This window comes from Tamandua tetradactyla, chromosome X, assembly GCF_023851605.1.
Source record: "Tamandua tetradactyla isolate mTamTet1 chromosome X, mTamTet1.pri, whole genome shotgun sequence".
NCBI lineage: Eukaryota > Metazoa > Chordata > Mammalia > Pilosa > Myrmecophagidae > Tamandua > Tamandua tetradactyla.
The window spans coordinates 63,562,981-63,585,175 of NC_135353.1; the positions used below are offsets into that span (position 1 = coordinate 63,562,981).

Consider the following 22,195-nt stretch of genomic DNA (forward strand, 5'->3'; position numbering starts at 1 on the left):
ACGGCCCAGAGGGAGGAGCCGGCTGGAAAGGGGTGGGGCGGGGGTCAGTGAGGCGCGGTAGGCGAAGGGGAGGGAAAAGGAGGATAACACACCTGGGCGATGGTGATTTTGAGTTTGTCTAGAGCAGATCTAGAAATACCTCCAATTCAATCCCGACTTCAGGAATCGCTGAGCTACGTCATTCCCTCCACGCTGGTCTTTAAGCTTATCTACCCTGACCCAAAGTTAGCCATGTTTAATAAAGATCTTTGCTAAAATAAAAATAAAAATAAAAAAATAAAGACCTTTGCTAACAGCTCACCAGGCCCCATGAAATCTGGTCTGGGCACAGGCACACACAGTGATTAACCGATCGTATTCAATGGAGCCAATAATACCCTTTACCTCAGAGTTGCTGGGAGGATTAAATGAGTCACTGCCTCTTAAATGCCTAGGACAGTGTCAGGCACAAGTGAAGCAATCAATCAATGAGAGCTCCTATAATTAGGGAAGTGTTCATTTGTTGATTGTCTAGATTATGAGTCCTATAAGGATAGAGACTATATGTCTTATTCATGACTGAACTCCAGCACCTGATACAGAGGTTATCAATAAATTATTCGTTGAATAAATGAATGATTGGATTATAGCTTGGGCTAGTAGCTACACCCAGACCTTCTATCATATAAGGGGCCCATTTTGGAAGCTTGAAGAAGAAAGGCTATGACTGGGGAAGATGGTACACAAGACCCTTGCTGGTTGTTATATCAAATGACTTGCTCTGTCCTTAGAAAATGGAATGTCTTTGGCAATTCCCTACGTGGACACATGCAAGATTGTCAGACAGCTGACATGAAATTTGGAACTGAGAGATGATTGGCTAAAGCAATACTTGCAACTTGTACAATTAGTGATTAAAGTAAGATGGGAGAGAGGAATGAAATGGAAAACTCAAAAATAAAGAGGAGCCAAAGTGGAGGAGATTTGCAGAAAAGCTCTGAATGAAGCCAATAAGAAAAAAAGAAGTGGAGGATATTAACTTCAAAAGGGACTAATGTGCTGGTTTTAAAGTAATAGCAATGCCAATCCACCTCTCTGTTCTAATTATAAGATTCTTGATGTTCTGTCCTGATGTCTCAACATTCTTGAGGTAGATATGCAGATTAGACTCCCACCACTCCCCTCACTAAATTTGCATTTCTGGCAATCATTCTGTTGGGATAGAAGGGATTTTGCAAATTAGTCATAGACTTCAATTCATAGTTGATAGGGACAAAGGACTTGGGCCTTTGAATTCTCCGGCTTTGGTACTGAATCTTGCAGTCTGAACTGGTGGCTGTGTATCCCAATATTCTCTTAATCCCTGACTCCTTGACCAAAAACAGACTGAGAATGAAAATATATGAATGGAAGATCAGTAGAAAGGAGGGGGAGAGGCGGTACTTTCAACAGACTCTGACTTCACTTTCTTTTGCTTCCCCCTGCAACTAGCTGTTGTGGGAGAATGGCTTTGCCATGGCACACTGGTAACCCTTAATTATCCACACAGGCCATGCAGGCAAAGGCTTGAACCATAGCTAATCTAGTTTTGGCAGAATACCTGTGATCCTCCCAGAGCATGAGAGGATGGAAGACCTATAAACAGCCACTTCAAGGCCTTCTCTCACTCACTTTTTTTCTCTTCCCTGGGAGGCTGTCATGAGAGTTTCTCATCACTTCCCAGGTTCTGATGAGGCATAAGATTTCCTGCCTCACCCTCCTCAAAATAGAGCTACAGACTATATAGCTACTTAGCCAGAATCTAGAATTGGCTTCTTAGCAATGGGATTTACCACAGCTCACATTGAACTCATCCGCCCCCTTTTGTTTCAGTATCAAACTTTTTGGTGTGTGGAACAAGAATCACAAGGAGCCGGAATCTTGGGCTACTTTTTCTTTCACTGCATAAAATAATAACACTGTTTTAATCTAAAAGTGATTCGTGTCTTTAATAGCTGAATCCGTCAGGCATTGGATTTGGTCTTGCCTTATCTTACGTGCTTGAGAACTGCTTGCTGTGAATCTCGTATTTCTGGTATATCACAGCACCTCCATATTACTAAGGTAGTTGAGGTGGATCAAAATATATGTATGTGGCGTATTATTTGGGATTGGAGCCTAGCAGCCCTTAAAAATTTGTAATCTCACTCCCTATTCTTCTTACTTGCAGTCTCTCCCCCTCCTGTCGTGGACCGCCCATTTCCGTAGCCCACCACCAAACCGCAACCCTTCCTGTTATGTTCTACACTTCCCTATTCCTAACTTCTGCCCTAAGCCTAGCAAATGCTTCTTAGCTTGTGTGATTGGCTACCCTCCCCTGACGTACATGCCCCGACTCCACCCCTCCTCCAAACTGTATATAACCCGAGCTCACTGAGCTTCGGGGTCCTCTTAGCACCTGAGCCCCCGAGCACTTAAGCTCTTACAATGTAACAATAAAGTAGCTTTGTGCCAACAATTGGTATTCGGCTCAGGTTCTTGGGTCCCTCAGCAGCCAGCTGCTGAGCTCCGGCGCGCCTTAGACCCCGACTACAGAGCTCTGAATTCACACTTAGCAGTTAGAGAGTTGCCCCCAAGCGATCGCCTTCAGGGAAGACGACCGCATATGTAGATCATAATGGCTTTCTCTTGTCACTATATATCAATGGAAAAATCATACTAAGTTTCATCCTCTAGGGCTTTCAATCCGACTGGAGGAGCAGCAGATTCTCTTTGCGTTTTTTCCGTGCAGACAGCCAGCCCTAACGAGAGGAGAGTTGCATCTACATTTTGTTATTTGAAAATCTCTTGGTCAAAAAAATGTCCCCTACAATTCTGCCATAGCATTGCCTGATGACTCTTCCAAGTTTGAAAGTCTGAAGCTTACTCTTCCCACCCTTGCTACCTCCAGACTAGATGAGAAAGGCATTGCCCCTAGAAGGTCCTTGTTAACATTTTATTATTTTCTGAGAAGGAAAGAAGAGGTAAAGTGAGGAGTTGGGAAGGGTATTTTGCCTGCACCCCTCCATCAGCACATTATTGTTGACTAATTTATTGATCCTTCTAATTTTTCCCTTTGAATGAGCCAGGCCTTAAAGAGTAATAGTCTGTGTGATAGTTAGGTTTACCTTGACCAGGTGATGGTGTCCAGTTGTTTGTTCCAGCAAGTACTGGCCTGATTTTTACTGTGAAGACATTTCGTGGACTTAAATGATCAGTATGTTGATTGCATCTATGGATGATTACATCTACAATCAATTGAGGAGATTGCCTTCCACAATGAGAAAAATCTCATCCAATCAGTTGAAAGGCTTTAAAAGGAGATGATTTCAGCAGTCGAGACAGAATTTCCATCTCTACTTCAGTTAGTCAGTTCACCTGGAAATTCATTGAAAACCATATTCAGCATTTGCCTAAACTCCTCTCTAGTAAGTCCATTAAACCCCTGATATTCCAAATTCCTGTCTTCTTTAAGTCTTAATCCCCTGCTTCCGAGCTATTGTTTCCATAGGTCTCGTATCTGACAGCCTGTTTCAAGTCGCCTCTATAGCTATCACCTTGACATGCCCTGCTTCATTCACTTAATGCTGTATTTCCCATTTAGTCTCAGTGTAACCACAATTCTGATTAAGATATGTTCAACCCCAGCCCCAAGTGATTTCTTAACCTCCTAAAGGCCAGGTATTTAACATCAAGTCAGCTCACTTGCTTCTGGTCCTACCCTGACCTTAACCAATGGGTTCCCAAGCTGGAATTCTATTTGTTCCCTGTTATTCCTACCTTCTATCCCCAATCCCTGAAACAATATATAAAGTCTCCTTGTAGTCTTGTTTATATCCTGTCCCTGATACTAAAGTCTTCATAACTGGATCTCAATTTTCAGACCTTTTGAACACTCTTTGCCAGATCTCTGCCTATATATGCTGATTATATACCGATATACATACCGTTCCAGTAGCTCATGGCTGTCTTCCTTTTAAGCCTCCCCCAATTAAAATCCAGTAAGAGACAATCAACAACTCATGAATACATATATATTTATTTAATTGATAATATAGCATTTTGGATGGGCTGGGATATTTTGGAGAGGGGTGAGGCTGTTTAATCCACAGATGCTCAGATTTCTGTCACTAGGAGAGACACTATTGGTCCAGAGCTTCCTGTACAAACAAGCCTAAGATAAAGCATTTGATAAAAAATAGTCCAACAATAATCTAATAAATATTCCAGCCAAAAACAGAAACACAGCATATGTCTGAAGCTGGCAGACCAGACCATAAAAGGCAGTTTTACCTGATCTGATGGCAGTCAATCTGGCCAACCTGGAATGCATGGCCAAATATAACACAATGGCTCAGAGGCTGCAACTGGCTTCAGGAGCTAGAAATAAGTATAGGAATGGTTCTTATATACCGGCCTCACATTCACCCATTCCTTGGAGGAGAGGTTATCAAATCTTTGAGCTTATAAAAAAATCCATCCATGGATTGCTCCGTCCAGGTAATCACATATAAATATGCAAACTATGAAAGCTTAGAAAACTCACATAGTGTATTTTGACTAAAAAGAAAATATAACTGAGTTTGCTACAATCTGAATTTCACTGCATCCAAACTCACACAATGGAGTTCCATGATAAAAACACATACAGATGCAGTTACGCTTACTTACAAGTAGTCAGAACCCCAACGTGGCATGAGAATTTCTTTCGTATTCTCAAAACAAGTTTAACTTTATTTTTTATTTTTGTGCTTTCTTCAATAAGACAATACAAAAAGTGGGAACAAGCATAAACTGCAGACAGAAAGAATAATGTGCTAGCAGAAAGGGGTGTTAGAGAGTGGATTGAGTAGAATAACAACAACAAAAACTTATGGAGTCACGTTCCCTGAAGATATCAAATGAAGGTCTTATTCCCTTCGTCCAACTGGGTTTAGCTAGGAGGTTTTCAATGACTTTTTGTACATTGTCAAGATTCTGTGAAAGTCTTGCATTTACTGAAGCTGGCAGATCAGACCATAAAAGGCAGTTTACCTGATTTGATGGCAGTCAATGTGGCCAACCTGTAATACATGGCCAAATATAACACAATGGCTCAGAGGCTGCAACTAGCTTCAGGGGCTAAGACTCACCATATTTCCACTAAGTACATTGCCACCATGTTGTAGCTAAGAAAGCACTTTTCATTATTTGTCTCAGAAGTTGAGACTTTAAAGTCAAACTTCATTGCTTACCCCAGATCCAATTTAATTCCCTACTATATTCAGTGGGTTTAGCTCTGAGTGATTTTAAGCTATAACAAAAATTTAAATCCACCTTCAAAGATTAAGTTTGAAAAGATTGAAAACTTACTGAAAAAAAATGATACCATATACTCCAAACACAATTCCTAAAAGCTTTTAATGAGACAATGCTCATTTATATATGGGCCCTGACACATCTGCAAAATAATATCAATACAGCTCAAGTGAATGGATAACCAAGTTTTTCTGCCCAGGAAATAGCAAAACACCAGTATGGATATCAGAGTACAAGAGGGAGCCTTTGATCATTCATTCATTCATTCATTCATTCATTCAATAAACATTAGCCAGGCAACTACTCTGTTCCAGGTACTATGCCAAGTGTTAAAAACATAATAAAAAAATTAAAAGACTTGGTTCCTGCCCTCAAGGTAGTCACAATCTTAGGAAAGATGGCTAATATACATTACACTTTTGTGTAAATCATAATCACATGGGTGAGCTTTGAAAAAATATAAATTCTCATCTATAAACCCAGATATTCTAATTAAATAGGTCAAAGGTGGGGTCCAGCAATCAGTTGTTTTAATAAACACTGAAGTTGATTCCAGTACAAGTGGTCTTGAGGTCCATACATTGAAAAATATTGCTATATAACATGATTATTGCTGAGAATGTTTAGGTTGCTATGGGAGCTAAGAAGGACACATAACTCAGTCTGGGGATCAGGAGTTAATTTAATTGAGAGAGGTTGGGGTCAGAAAAAGGTAGCCCATGCCAGAGTGAAAAGTAGGGTAGGGAAATTGGAGCTTTGCCCCATGCCACTATAATCTAAAAGGGCATGAAATTGGTTGGAATGAGAGACCCAAGGACAAAGGAAAGGAAAATGGACCGGGGTAGGGATGGAGTGTTTAGTACTTACAGCATTTCTACATTATTTACTCAAATAAAGGACAATTTCTTCAGCTTACCTTGAATATCAAAATTTTTAATAATGTTTCTGATCCAGGCCCAGAGAATAACTTGTAAAAACAGTTGAGCTTGGTTAGAGTAACCAGTATGAGGGGGAAAGTGGCAAAAGATGAAGCTGTGAGAGCAAACAGGGTTGGGACATTCTATTGAATGCTACAGAGCTAGGGAAAACTTTCCTGAAGGACGAAAATAAATTATTTATGAATTTGGAGATAGGCTCTAGGGGAGAAACCAGGATAAATTAGAAATTAAGTGTATACATCTTAAAGCCCCACTACATTTTACTGGGGCTGGAAGGAGAGGGCATTAATGTATTTATTGTGAACTTACTAATAAGTAAGTGCTAGGGACTGTGGTAGGGTGTTTATATATGCTATGTTTTAAAATTTTTGCAGCAACCTTGTGAGATAGATATTATTTTATAGAAGAGAAAACTGAAGCTTAGGGAACTGAAGTGACTTGCCATGGGTCATACTACTAGTAAATGGCAGAGGAACTAGTATCATTTTAGTCCAAGACTACAAGCTTTCCATTACAGCCAGCTACTTACCAGTAATGCTGAATCTCAGTGATGTGCTAATTTCCTGATTAAGGAAGCACATGTGGTCTTTAAAACCAAATTGCCCAGATGTTTGATCTAGCCTTCTGTAACTGCATCAGTCCTGCTTTCCATGTTAAGTGAACAAATACATACAGAACTGTTATTTGAGAGATTTATATAGACACCTTTTTTCTCTTCTACAGAATAGTAAGCCATCTGAAAGCTGGGACTATATTTTATTAATACATGTACTCTCACAGCAGGCATGTGGTACCTGGCATATAGTAGTTTGTTGAATGAATTAGTAAATGAATGCCCACCAACCTGGTGGAAAGGAAGAGGGGGAGAAGACTGGGTTTTGGCATTATGTCAAAGCCACAATCTGGGGAGTTGTTACAGCTGCCAACTTATAATTGTGATAAAAGTGATATTTTCACAACCCCCAAAGAGTAGATTTCTTGAAGCAGACTTAGCTCCTGGAAAGATGAAAACTCTGACCATGACACCCCCAATCCCTGCAATAGAACTGACAAAAACACACACCATAATGCTTGATTCACTTCAACTACGCTGATGAGGACTGGGATGAAGTATACTCTGCATTTGCAATGAAAGGTTGATGAAGTAAATGAACAGTATAAATAAGATGGCAAGTGGGATGATTATTTAACCTATTTAAGAAAACAACCTGTTCTCAGGCATTCGTAAGCACTTCAGAAATATTTTGTCTGAAAATACAAGTACATTTTTGTGCAAACAGTTGTTGCATCTATAACACTCTATTTTTACTGATTAATTAGAGTGGGTTCTTAAAAACCTGCATTATTCGACTCTGTTTTTGGCTGAATTGTACTAACCATATATACTTGAAAGTAATAAAACCATCTTTCTTTAAAACAGTCTGTGACAAAATTTTCAACAATTCAGACTGGCCTCCTCCATTAGGAAGCATCAATGAATTTGTCTTACATACAATACTTCTATATGGATCAATTTTCTATCCAGGAATACCATTTTTATGCAATCTTGTCTCGAATTCTCTCCTAATCCAACCTAGAGTTCTTTCCATTATATGTATCATGATTGCATGTATATATATGTGTGACAGGAGGAAGGGAAGCATGAATGGAGGGAGGGGAAAGATGCTGATTGATTTTGATGTTCCCCTGAGGCAACAAAAATGGATGGTTTAATTTATTTTCCCTTTCAGTATATTTCTCACTCAAATGAGCAAATTAAAAACTTTATTATGTATATATAATATGCAAAATGAATATATAATAAATATTATTCATTCATTATATATATTATATATACTCATACATGCTTTCCTTATAATAAACCCTTTTCAGTTTTTATCAAAAGATATATATATGTATGTACATACATACATATATATATATAATATGTGATAATTTGACACTCTTTAAAATTTTACTTAGCCAAATTGGCCAATACCAGAGAGCTTGACCACCTTCCTCTCTCAGGCTGGCCATCCGCTTGTTCAGATGATCTTTCTACAGTATTTAGCTAAAATAACCCTAATTCCTTCCAATATCATTTATACTCCTAAATCATTGGAAATTTTTAACTCTCCAATGAAAAGTAGGCATTCTCTAAATTTTTTCTCCAATGGCTTGAACCCAGACTATTCAGATAATGTGTTCTGAGAAATTCAATATATTAATTCAAATATAAGCTTTAATTCACAAAAATTAAATCTATAATATCTAGTTATTTTGGATGCTTCAAATGAACTTTATTTTGTATCTTGTATAGTGAACACTAACTGAGGTTTAGGAGGGGGGAAACTGCTGAATTGGAGAGCCAGTGAATAATATGCTCTCTTGAAACTTAATGGCAAGCTTTCATTCCAGAAACATAGGGGGATTCTTGAGGCCTGCAGTTGCATTCCTGCCGCTCAGGGTAATCAATAAAATCTGGAGCAGGCAAACCAGACAGGATCATTAGGGATTTGTTCCAGATTGTGAATGTTGGACAAACTGGAAGAATGAAGGTCACATCAAAAGTATGAAGATGGAGAGAGTTAGCTGGGTCATAGAAGGACAGCATGTTGTTGTCATAATCCAGAAGGACACCCAGACGCTTCAACTGTGGGGGCACATCCACGAGCATCTCCTTGTTGTTATGTCTCACCACAAAGTTACTATTGCAGCGAGAGAAGACCCATGAAGAGGCATTCTTACCAATCCATTCATTCTTTGGAGCTGATTTGTAAGCAATACCAATAGCATACCTGTGAGACAATGGAAAGGAGAGAGAAATAAGCATTTATTAATTATTTGAGCACTAATTTTAGCAATTAGTTCCATGATTTTATAAAGAAGTTGGCAAATTTTTCTAGGAGTGTTTTTTTTAATCGCATTTCATTTAACCTTGACATACAGTTATTATGGATATGCTATAGAATTGAATCTCCCAGGAGCCTAATAAAAGGAGAGGAAAGGGAAGAGAAAAGCAGGATCCACTCACCATGTTGAGGAACCCATGACCACCTCCCAGTAGTGGCAGCCACTGTCAATGAATACATTTCCTGCTGCCCCATAGCAGCCTGTGCCACTAAATCTCTCTGGGGTATGGCTCTTCTTCAGAGAGCTTTCATCCTTCTCCATCTGCAATCCATCATTGGAGATTTTCAACTTTTTGTGAGTCATTTTGGGGTCTAGTTTAAAGGGTTGGCCTGAAAAAAGTAGAAAAATGAAAAATCATAATGAAGCACTTAAGAATTCTATCTTTGTCCTCTAAGACCATCATTATCAGAGGACTCTCAATACAATGATCATTCTTGGACCACTGCAAGTTGGCTGCTGTCTGGATTACATTAAGGAAGCAGACCAGAAGCCACAGTTTTCATTAAAATAACAATAGAGGTCAATCTCCCATGAAATGACCTTCTTGGGGGCATTTTTCCCACTGTGGGAAAAAATATGGAATTTTCATATAAGCATTTTGTTAGAAATTATATCCCAAGTGTACAGTAGCTAATAAGCTCAGAGATGATCAAACTAAAAGGGGGTCCTCAAGGTTTCATCTTCACAAGTATGTTTTGTATATTGCTTTATTTTAGTGAGTAGTTTTAGATTTGGCTAGATTTTAGGGGAAAGAGTTGTTACAATGTTTGAGGAAAGACAAAATGATGGGGACTGATGAAGCAGCTGCTGCTTGGTGACAACAAAAAAAAATGAGAAGAGCTCAGTAACAATTTTTTTGCCCTCTTACAACTGGGATATAAACAACATACAATTAGGTGACCTTTTTTAGAATGACTGTTGCATCATCAGTGATCAGAGAAAACATTTGTTTTGTAGGATTGTTTGCAGCAGAGAATTCCTTATAACCATATGACAAAAACAATGCATGGGGAATCAACTGTTTGGTGCGTCAATAGCTTTATTATACAAAGTGCTCCTTGACTACCACAAAATCCATTCCCAACTATCTCTTATTCACTTTCACTATAGAGGCTGGAAAATCTAAATACTCAATCTCCCAGCTTCCCTGTCTGCTAAGGCTGGCTAATATAAGGTGGACGTATAAACCAGGGAGGTTGGAAGAAACTTCTGGGGAAACTTCTGTCTCCTGATACATGGGATAGTCAAATGTGTATCAGTCATTTTCTCCTTCTTCCTGTCTTGAAAGGAAATACTACATTTAGAGGCTGCAGGGAGAAGAGACCTCAGTCTTTTATGATATCAGGAGCTGTTTTATCAGCCCTGACCTGCCTACCTCCAAACTGCTTACTATGTAAGAGAAGAAAAATTGCCATTTGTTTAAGCTACTGTTGGTTGGATTCTCTATTATTTGTAGCCAAGAGCATTCTTAACTGATACAACTTATCTGCAGTAGGATTTTACAGATTATTACAAATAATGCTCTCTTATTCAATTATTCCCCCAAGCATGGAGGCGGGGGACCCTTTGCTAAGGTCCTCCCAAGCTACCAGCTATTTAATATATATCTCTGTGTCCACAAATCTTCCGGGGTGCCAATAAAACCCTTGCCCAAAGCCCAAATTACAACAGTTAAGCTCCTATACCCAGTGTCACTGCTCTTTTCCACTGCTATGGGTGCCTGTTCAGGCTAAGTGTACTCCCTGGTATGAAAAGGGGAAGTGATCTTTCCTTTTGGAAATCCCAAAACTTACTGTTTGTTTTTAGCCGAGTGGGTTCACTGTTCCGGCTGCCTGCTTGGTTTAAGGCTTTAACAATGAAGATGTAGCGTGTCCCACTCTGGAGTCCGTGCACTGTGTAATGGTTCTGTTTAATGTTAGGCACAATCATCCAGCTATCCACTGAATTATACAGGGCTGTAAAGTGGGGTAAGACAAGGGCATTAACTAGCAGGTGATAGCAATAGGATGAAAAGCACACTGAAAATTTATTGTAAGCCCCCCAAAATATGAAATTGATTTTGTTTATTTTGAGTCTTAGAAGACAAATTGAGATAAACTTCCCGTTTTTTTTTTCTCCCACAGAGTTAGGCTTATGCCAGGCTCCTTGCTTTGAGCAATTGAATGCAACCAACTACATTCAATTTTCTGCCATTTAACACAAGAATGGCCACTATGAAAATCACAGAATCATCACTCTGATGGCATTTCTGAGAGCTGAGTCTGTCCTTGTATGGATGGAATAATCTTGTGCAGAGCAAAGAAACATGGACCCTTAGAACTGAAAGAACACCTAGAGGTAATATTGTTCATTTCTCTCATTTTACAAATGGGAAACTAGGATTACGAGAAAAAAGTGACATGCTCGAGGCCACAAATAGTTTGTTATATTTAATCCTAGTCTAGTGTTCCCTCCATTACTTCATAATTCATGAGGTGAACAACAATGTTCTTTTTCTCTGCAAGGTAGTGAGGCTTTCAAGGCTTATGATTCTACTCTCCCATCCAATTCTCACCCTTACTTCTAAAACTAGCTTGGCACCAAGGTAGCGTAAAGAAGCCAAGGAGATGACATGATAACAAAAGCAAGATATCATCTCCTAACTCTAACACTACCAATTTTTATTCCTTTGTGGTTCTGATGGCTGTACTCATTTGGGGTTGGTGGTCCAAGAATACATTGTTGCCCTGGAACCTTCATCCCTCCACATAGGGAAAGATAGTAGATACCTAAGCTTCAACTTTTCTAAATTTCTAGACCATAAACACTGACTTAAAAAGGGAAAAATGTACATAATTAAAAACATGTATTTGGCTAGCTTTCAGTAAAAGAAATTTTACTGAATTGTCCAGGCTTCTTCTTTCCTCTGTTATCTGTTTTTCAATCATTTTATCACTTTTTAGCCACAATTCTACTAGAAGGTGGAAAGGGAAGGGCAAGGAAAATAATCAGTCAATTTAGTCACTTCTGTGCAGCTCTAGTAAAGGATTTGGTGAGTTGAAAATTGAAAATAAGAAGTCATGAGTGTTTTGCAAGAGATCTGATCAAAGAGGATTTTAAAATTAATTTGAGAAGTGTAGAAAAAGTCTAAATTAAAACTAGAATAAGAAGCATAATGGAGGGTAAACAGATATGCTATAGAAAGATCAAGAAGAATCAGTAGAGAGGCCAAGTGATTCTTATGAAAAAGGATAAGGGTCAGAACAATGCGTGAAACCCTGGCTGTCTATGAACCAATGCACAGTATGAATCATAAACTGCACAAGAAATTTTAATACAAAGAAGACAATATCTCATCTTGCAGATACACTTCCAACAACACAAAAATACATATCTTCCAGATACACTATCAACAATATAAAACAACCACAATAACAACAACTTCACAATGAAGGAGTATCAAGCTGTAAAAAAAGAATGAGGAAGCTCTCTAGGAACTGATATGGAATGATTTCCAGGACATCTTGCTAACTTAAAACAGAAAATTGCAAAAGAGCAATAAGTAAATAAGAAAGCACAGATATATTGGCTTGTATTTACAAAACAAAAACAACAAGAAGGATAAACCAGAAAATAATGAAGTTGGTTATCTGCAAGGGTGGAGGTGGGGAAACAGGGTAATAACGACATGGGAGGGAATAAAACTTATCTGAATATACTTTTTTGTATAATTTACCTTTTGGAAACACACTGCTGTTCAACAAATCCAACAAATTAAAGCAAGGATGGGAATGGGGGTGTGGAGGCTAAAACTGAAGGTAAATTGTAATAAATGAACCGAAGTGTATTTCAAATGAATAACATAACTCCACCAAAGGGTGGGGACAGGAGAAGAACCATAAGCACACCCTGAGCTATTATTAGTAGCCTTGTTTTTATAATAATATGGGCAAAGCAATTCTCAAGCTATTTTAGATATATTATGCTACTGAGCAAATGACTACGTGTTAATGTTGTTGGGAGGCAGGGTTCTCTCTGTGGAAGAGGTGACAACAAATACGGAATGAGAAAGCCAAAAAAAAGGACCTATGGGAATGGACTGGAATTTGAGATATTGGTACGAATTCATGATTTCTAAAATATGAATATTTATGCAAGTATCCATATATATGTACACATATACAGGTATGTGCATATGTATATAACGTGTATGTATATGTATACTTATGCAGATGTATATGTGTACTTCTAGTCTTGGTCTGTAATACCATTCTCCCACTAAAAGGAATCAGAGCTCCTTGGAAAAATGGCTGATTTCAAGACCTGGGTACAGTAAGGTCAAGATGAATCAGAATATTTTGTATGCTAGAAAGTAAGGACGTGCGTAAGAAAGTTATGAAGGAATATCATAGGGACACAGGATTCAGCTTGAAAGGCTTCCCCTGGTCAAATCTGTACAATTTGAGCACCAAAATAAGTAAGGGCAGTAAAGAACTATAAACCATTGAAAAAAAGGGAATTCATACTAACAATAAGTAGACAAACAATGAAAAGGGAGTGCTCTTATTTACAGAATGCTAAGTGTGTACATTCTGTAAATGCCCTTGTGAAAGTGCCAAATACCAAATGTGAAAGGCAGTACTCAGTTGTAAAATCATCATTTTGCAGCTAATATAGTATAAAGATTAGATCAGGAAAGAATCATCAATTGATGCTAAAATGGGATGGGGGCTTGGGAAAGGTTTGCTCAAGAAGCAGGATATTTTCATGTTCTTAAAGTATCACACCCCATAGATTTCTTTTTAGTTGCAAAGGGGAAAATAGTAACCACAAAGTGAAGAAATCAAGAACACCTTGATCAATTAGCATCACCAGTGAGGTGCAAATGGATATCATGTGCCTCCAGATATGATACCCTAAGAAGGAAACAAACTCACTTATATAGTATTCCACCTGTAACAGTTTGAAAGTGTTGTGTACCCTAGAAAAGCAATGTCCCTTAATCCTGATTCAATATTTCAGGGTGGAAACCCTTTTGATTAGATTATCTCCCCAGAGACCAGAGACATGGCACTCCCCATTGTGGGCTGTGGGCATGGCCTTTTGATGAGATTATCTCCACAGAGATTTGGTACACCAAGTTGGGGGTGTGACCTTTCAATTAGATAGAGATGTGACTCTGCCCATTCAGGGTGGGTCTTGATTAGTTTACTGGAATCCTTTAAAAGAGGAAATATTTTTGAGAAAGCTCAGAGCCAATGCAGATACTTGGAGAACAGTTACTTCAGAGCTGACCGAGACATGGATGTTTGGAGATGCTTGGAGTGCTGACAGAGAGAAAGCAGATGTCTAGACATTGGCAGAGCTCAGCAGATGCCGCCATGCGCCTTCCCATGAGATGCTAAGTAAGCCAGAACCCAGAGTTGTGTCCTGTGGAGCAGCTAAGTGAATGCCCAAAGATGCTTAGAGAGGAAACCACTGGCATCAGAAGCTATAAGCAAAAGAACCTGAAACAAGGACCAGCAGATGCCAGCCATGTGTCTTCCTAGCTGACAGAGATGTTCCAAATGGAATCAGCCTTTCTTGAGTGAAGGTAACCTCTTGTTGGTGCCTTAATTTGGACATTTTCATGGCCTTAGAACTGTAAACTTGTAATATAATAAATTCCCTTTATAAAGCCATTCCATTTCTCATATATTGCATTCCAACAGCATTAGCAACTAATGCACCACTCATGAATAATCTGAATCTAATCATAAGGAAACATCAGACAAACTCAAAATGAGGAAAGTTGGATACAGAAATCATAGGGCACTTTTTAAAATACCAATGTCACTATTGCAATTTCTGGATTTATCGTGACATGGCATTTTTATGAATTTCTACCAACTTTATTCTTATGATGAAGCCTTTTCAGAACTATTTGTATATCTGTGTTTGATATGAAAGAAACTTTTAACATTTTAAATTTAAAATCTTGTTCCTTGATTTAACTACAAGTGAAGATAGATTAGCATAATTGTCTGAACTGTTTATTGTCTATACTGTTTATTGAACATGAATATATGAAAGTATGATTTTGACAGCAATTGACAAATTTATAGAAGTTAATACTTAAAAATAGAAGCTATAATGTTCTCATTTATCTGTAACAGAACTTTGTGTAGGTACAAAATTTTTCCCTTTTTCAAAAAATGCATTGATATAATTAAAAAGTATTGAGTCACTATTTTTTTCAATTTTTGTACTACAAATTAATTTCACTTTGCAATTTTATTTTATTTTTAATATTTTGTACTGGCATGATTTTATATATATATATAAAGTTCAATAAAAATTTTTCACTGTAAAAAAATGTCAGAGCCATTAAAGATAAAGGAAGGGTGAGAAAATGTTCCAGATTAAAGTAGTGTAAAATGTTATGACAAATGCAATACCCGACCCTTGACTATAAAGGACATTGGGTCCTTTATTTACTACAAGAACATCAATGAGTCAATTGTCAAAATTGGAATATGAATGGTAGATTAAATTCAAAGTATTGCATCAATACTAAATTTCCTAAAGTTAATAACTATACTGTGGTTATGTAAGAGAATTTCCTTGTTCTTAGAAAACATGCACCAAAGTATTTAGAGGTGAACGGCCATAATGTATGTAATTATTCTCAAATGGTTCAGAAATACAGAGAGAGAGAGAGAAGCAAATGATAAAGGAAATGGGGTAAAATATTAGCAATAGATGAACCAAGTAAAGGAAAGGTATATGGGCCTTCTTTGTGCTAGTCTTGCAACTTTTCTGTAATTTTGAAATCACTTCTAAATTAAATAAAGTTAAATATATGAGTCCTCTGGATGTCACTGAGAGTTGGTAAGATGGGACTTATGACTGAATTATGGTAATGGAAGTATATACTTTGCTCAAAAGGAAAAGACAATAACATGGAAATCCATTAACCTAAAGGTAAATGTGATAGAGAGCATTTCCATGAAAATAAAACAGAGGGAAAGCAGAAGTTGTATTTTTGTTAAAGTATATTACAGATTGCCTGGCCAGACAGAGGTTATGGCCAATACTTTCATATAGCAAACTGAAAAATCGAAACAAAGGCAAGATAATGTAGTAATTGGGAAGCGAATCACTCAGACAACTGCTGTAATAATTATCATTCACCTAACAGCACTATTTGTTAAATTATTGCCTGTGATATTTCACATCTTAGAAGGAATGGGGAGAAAGGTGAAAAGGAAGGAAGAAAATTGAAAAAAAAAAAAAAAACAACTACTCCTCCAGATTTAATCCTAACAAACAAGCAAAAAATTTCTGGATAAAGACAATGTGGTAAAATCTCAAAGGAAAGTAGCTCTCAGAACTGCGGTTGAATGAACAGTGGGCAGGCCAGACTGGCAGCTAGGACATGAGACCTTGACCTTTCCTAAATATTTATTCTTAGTAAAGAAGTTTCATCTTATCTTTCCCTTGCCATACAAAATTTTGTTTCAGGGCTCTGCTCTTGTCCCTAGCCTATTTGACTTTTCTATCAACGTTTGGAGGATGATATAGAAGGAGCATGCCTGGACGGAAATAAATATATTAGAAGGCAGACTGGCTTCAAAAGGATTTGAGCAGTCTCGAATAAGGAGTCAAAGCTAACCAGATAAAATGTAATAGAGATAAGTTCAGGGTGTCATACTTCAGTTTTGACACTGAATTGTATAAGTTCAGGATTTAGAATACCTAGGGATTCCAGCTGACTATGTTCGGTCAATAGTCAGCTGTCAAAATGACTGCCAATAGAAAAGTATGTTTCTGGGTGGGAGTGGGGGTGATCTGCTAATATACAAAGAAATATTCCAGCTATCCTCGGCACTGGTCATAGCACTTCTGGAGTACTGTACTAACTTTTTTGACAGCACATTTTATAAAGTGCATTGACAAACAGAAGAGTGTCTTTGAAAAATATACTAGGGACAAATACGGTACGGTCTCACTGATATGAACTGACATTAGTGAATAAACTTGGAGAATTTCATTGGTAACAGAGACCATCAGGAGATAGAAATAGGGTAAGATATTGGGTAATTGGAGCTGAAGGGATACAGATTGTGCAACAGGACTGATTGCAAAAATTCAGAAATGGATAGCTCAATACTACCTAATTGTAATATAATTATGTTAAAACACTGAATGAAGCTGAATGTGAGAATGATGGAGGAGGGCTGGGGACACAAATGAAATCAGAAAGAGAGATAGACAATAAAGGCTGAGATGGTTTAATCTAGGAATGCCTAGAGTGTATAATGATAGTGACTAAATGTACAAATTTAAAAAATGTTTTTGCACGAGGAAGAACAAAGGAATGTCATTACTGCAGGGTGCTGAAATAGATGGTAAGTAATATTTTAAAATTTTAACTTATGTGTGAGACTTAAACAAAAAAATGTTTATTTGATACAAAGTTTATAGTTTGACTAGTATATTTCCTAATATAACTTATGTAGACAGCTTAATTGAACACCATAAGTACATGGGACCTTGAGTAGGGCATAAGATTTTGTAGGTTTGTCCAGAATGATGCCCCAATAAATCCCAGAGTGATTTGAACACTGAGTAAAAAAGTATTTGCAAAGTCCCCTTGGGTGAATGGTGAGGAAGGAGGAAAATTCAACTTCCCTAAGTGGAGAGTTCTTGATATTCTCACAAGCAGTGGGGACAACCAAAGCAATAGGCTGAATCCCCAATCTTGGGGTTTGTTCATATGAAACTTAACCCCACAAAGGAAAGGTCAAGCCTACTTAAAATTAGGCCTAAGAGTCATCCCCAAGAGAACCTCTTTTGTTGCTCAGAAGTGGCCTCTCTCTTCAGCCAACACAACAAGCAAACTCACCACCCTCCGCCTGGCTACGTGCAATATGACTCCCAGGGGTATGGACTTTCCTGGCGATGTGGGGCAGAAATCCTAGAATGAGCTGGGACTCAGCATCAAGGGATTGAGTAAACCTTCTCGACCAAAAGGGGGAAGAGGGAAATGAGACAAAATAAAGTGTCAATGGCTGAGAGATTCCAGAGTCAAGAGGTTATCCTGGAGGTTATTCTTATGCATTAAATAGATATCACCTTGTTAGTCAAGATGTAATGGAGAGGCTGGAGGGAACTGCCTGAAAATGTAGAGCTGTGTTGTAGTAGCCATGTTTCTTGAAGATGATTGTATAATATAGCTTTCATAATGTGACTGTGTGATTGTGAAAACCTTGTGTCTGATGCTCCCTTTATCTACCTTATCAACAGACGAGTAAAACATGGAATAAAAATAAATAATAGGGGGAACAAATGTTAAAATAAACTTAGATTGAAATGCTAGTGATCAATGAAAGGGAGGGGTAAGGAGTATGGTATGTATGAATTTTTTTTCTGTTGTCTTTTTATTTCTTTTTCTGTATTGATGCAAATGTTCTAAGAAATGATCATGATGATGAATGTGCAACTATGTAATGATATTGTGACTTACTGATTATATATGTAGAACGGAATGATCATATGTTAAGAATGTCTGTGTTTCTTTCTTGTCATATTTTTCTTAATTTAAAAATTAATAAAAAAAATATATATATACTAGGATGGTAAAGGGTCTGAAAATCATGTCATATGAGGAGCAACTGAAGAAATTGACGATGTTTCATCTAGAAAAGATAAAATTTAGAAGGGATATGAGAGCTACTTAAACTTATCTGAAGAACTTTCATTAGAAAGGTGGATTAATTTTTTAAATGAGGAACAAAAGGCCAGAACTGGTCCTAACTGGCAGCTATAGTTTAATTTAAGGAGAACTGAGCTTGAAGTACTATAGACTTGGGTTTCAATCTTGACTCCTTCCTTTTGTAGCTTTGTGACCTTGGCCAATTCACTTAACTTGAGCCTCAGTTTCTTCATCTATAAAACAGAATTATATCACTTATTTCATAAGGCTAAATAATAACTCATAATTAAATGAAATAATTCATGTGGGAATGTTTTAAACTGCATAGCATAATACACATGTAAATTATTATTGTTATTATTATTTACTAAGAGGAAGATTTAGCCCTCATATAAGAAAGCACTGGCAATTATTTATAGTTACACAACAATTGAATGGACTGTTCTATAAGAAATGATTTCCCCATAGCTGGAAATGTTCAAGCAGCAATGGGTTGATCATCTACTGGGTGCCTGGTGTAAGATTAGACCATGTGATTTCTAAGGTCCAATTCTAATATGTTATGATCCTATTGCTATTAAGAATAATCCTTTACACTTTTCTTTACAAAGAAAATAGAGGTGACAACCTTTAGCTCTCTATCACTTCTTGGACTTGTATTCAAGTCATGGGAGACAACTGCTACCCCATGCCAGGAAGGTGAAAGTCAGATGCTGGCTCTAAGATTTTCTAGAACAGGACAGACGATTGTAGAATCGCCTACAATCAACAACTAAGGTGAAGCCTTAGTTGGTGAAGCCTTAGTGTTTGTGACTTCAAAACCTGAAGACACATTCAGGAACAATACTACATGGGCCAAGTGGCTTAGGTTGGAGCTGTACGAGGCAAGTGTTTTTTTAGAATTTGGTCCCAAATGTCCTCTCACTTCCCCACCCCACCATCTGCCTTATAATTGCACTAAAAAGGAAAAGGAAGTCTATTAGGAGAGCTGAGTCAGAAAAACTCTTATGCTGGCTTGTGAGCTCAGACACGGAAATATAAACACAAAGGTAAAAGAAAATACATTTGCAACTATGCAAATGCAGCCTTAGGGCAGGAATCTGTTCCAGTTTTGGATCCACCTTTAATTTTGCTTTCATTTCCACTTTTTTCTTAGTCCACTGGAAGGAATTTTCAGCTCAGCCCTTCTTGACTGGCAATTGATGAGCTAAATTCCTACTCTGCTTTGTCTAGCTTCAATTCACCAGAAGGTGAAACCACATGTGAGCTAAATCATTGCATTTTAACATCTTCCATTATGTGGCCCACCCACACATTTTTATATTTGGCATAATTCTTGGTGGAAAGGGAAAAGGTATAAAGGGAAGATCAACAAAAGCAGGAAGCTTGTCACTATGCTCACTGATAGAAATAGGTATAGTAAAAGAAGTAGTAGTCTTTGAAAATAATGTATTTTACCATGATGATGAAGTAGAAGAAACGTCTACAAGAGATGTTCACACACATAGAACCAGCAATGATGATGGGCGGCTACCCAGGAACAAATTCTGAGATATATTCTGACTTAGGTGAGTGGAATGACATGGATCAACTAAGAAAAGGCTCAGGATTACAAAAACAAATGGGAGTGGCCCCAGTGACAGCCCAGCAAGAAAATACACAACTTGCTTGTCACCCATCAATAAGGTCTTTGCAATGCTTTGGAGGAGCTTACACTGTCTATGAAACACTGTACTAAACAACCTAACATGTCTTACAAACACTTGCCTCGTGGCGCCCCGGCCAATCTTGAGCAGCTTACTGCTTCCTTACATTTCCTTATCTCTGGCCACAGGCCCCAACTACACCATGACTTACTGATGAAGTTAGCCTGGCCAGTGAATATGGTGTACTGAAGCTCATAGGAGCTGATGCTGAACTCATCATCTGAGATCCAATGGACTGTAATGGTGTCATGGGAGGCAGTACAGAGTTCCTCTCGGATAGATGGTGGGTTTGGGGCTGTAAGGAAAAGGAGAAAAGAAGGTAAAAAAGCACACTGTTCTGAACTTTACAGTAGTTACTCTTGCTGCCTAATACAATATTTTTTGGAGGTTTAAGCTTTAGATTGCATGTACCCTATAACCTGAAGTAGAGTGCTATGAGTTCAAGTTCCCAAGGAGGTAAACCTAAATTACTGAGATTACCCCAATTTTCTACTCTGCCTGTATAAACACATATGTAGCTATTAGAGCAAAATGGTCACAGTTTTTTATTACAAAGCTCTCAAATTATTTCTTTCTATTTCAAAATAAGTTTGCAATACATTTTTGGCAATATGCTCAAACAAATTAATGTGCGTTTCTTCATCTATAAAATGTGGATGATAATTGCCTCATGGATTTGTTGTGAGGATTAATGGTATAAAATTAATATACAGTGCCTGGCATAAAGTAGGTGTTCAATAAATGATAGCTATTTTAATATACTAAAAATAGCTACATACATAAAGTTATTGTGTGTTTACATTTTCTTCATGAAGTGCTCATTCGATAATCTCTAAGGTAGCCAGACTTTTTAAAAGGCTGGTTGCATCCCTCACTTTCTAAAATCATCTGCAAACCAGACAGTTGTTACATTTTTTTCCTAATCTGCTAATTATTGAATTTCCTTAAAACCATTTGAATGGGAAATTCTCTAATATTCACTAATTACCGCCTGAGTTTTACCCCCATAATAAGCAATAATATATTACTAAGAGACTCATAAGAAGTCCATCAGAATTTCTTATGTTTTACCTTTAAGTATGGATGATATACCCATTTTGCTCCCAAAAATATTTGACAAATCATCTTTCTTTTCATTATATGCAATAAAATATAGTCTATATAAAAAGATACATGTATTATTTTGAAATAATAAAAATATTTTATTATATTGTCCTTTTTATATTATTTTGACATAAAAGCATACCAAAAGAAATTTAAAATCAGAAGGAAAGGACAGTGTTTTCACACCTGTTAAATAATCTAGCCCCTCCAGCAGTTTCTTTTCTCTGGAAAAATCTAAAGCAAAGTTTTCAAAGGCATCATTAAAATTGATGTCTGGAATCAGAACTTGAGAGGATGCAGTTGCCATAGCGACCCTGAAAAAGAGAAAAGTACGCCAATATACATCAAAATAGGTTTGCAGCCTTCATCCAGTGTTTGATTTCTGGTTTAACAAGGTGAAAATAATGACTTGTAGGGCTTGATTCATTAAGTGAAAAATATCATAACTGTACTTCTAGAATAGAAACCATTTAAATTTTAATCATCAGGAACCAATTAAGGGTTATACCATATTTATTCACATATGTTCTCTTCTCAAATGCATTCCCCCATCCTGTCTTAATTTTGAGAAGTAAACACGAGAT

The 22,195-nt window shown here is 37.5% G+C and overlaps 1 protein-coding gene across 3 annotated transcripts in view; it reads right to left on the reverse strand.

Annotated features, from left to right (window-relative positions):
• Positions 1-4,017: 4,017 nt before the first annotated feature.
• Positions 4,018-22,195, reverse strand: part of MID2 (midline 2) — a 124,911-nt gene continuing 106,733 nt past the window's right edge. For 2 of the 3 annotated variants that reach the window (XM_077146121.1, XM_077146120.1), the window contains exons 6-10: positions 21,798-21,925; positions 20,569-20,802; positions 10,919-11,080; positions 9,247-9,454; positions 4,018-9,010 (exon numbers count right to left, since the gene is read on the reverse strand). In XM_077146121.1, coding sequence (XP_077002236.1) covers positions 8,608-9,010; positions 9,247-9,454; positions 10,919-11,080; positions 20,569-20,802; positions 21,798-21,925 — 1,135 coding nt within the window. In that variant the 3' untranslated portion in view covers positions 4,018-8,607. The remainder of the gene's footprint in view (positions 9,011-9,246; positions 9,455-10,918; positions 11,081-20,568; positions 20,803-21,797; positions 21,926-22,195) is intronic. The other variant, XM_077146122.1, reaches the window with a different exon arrangement.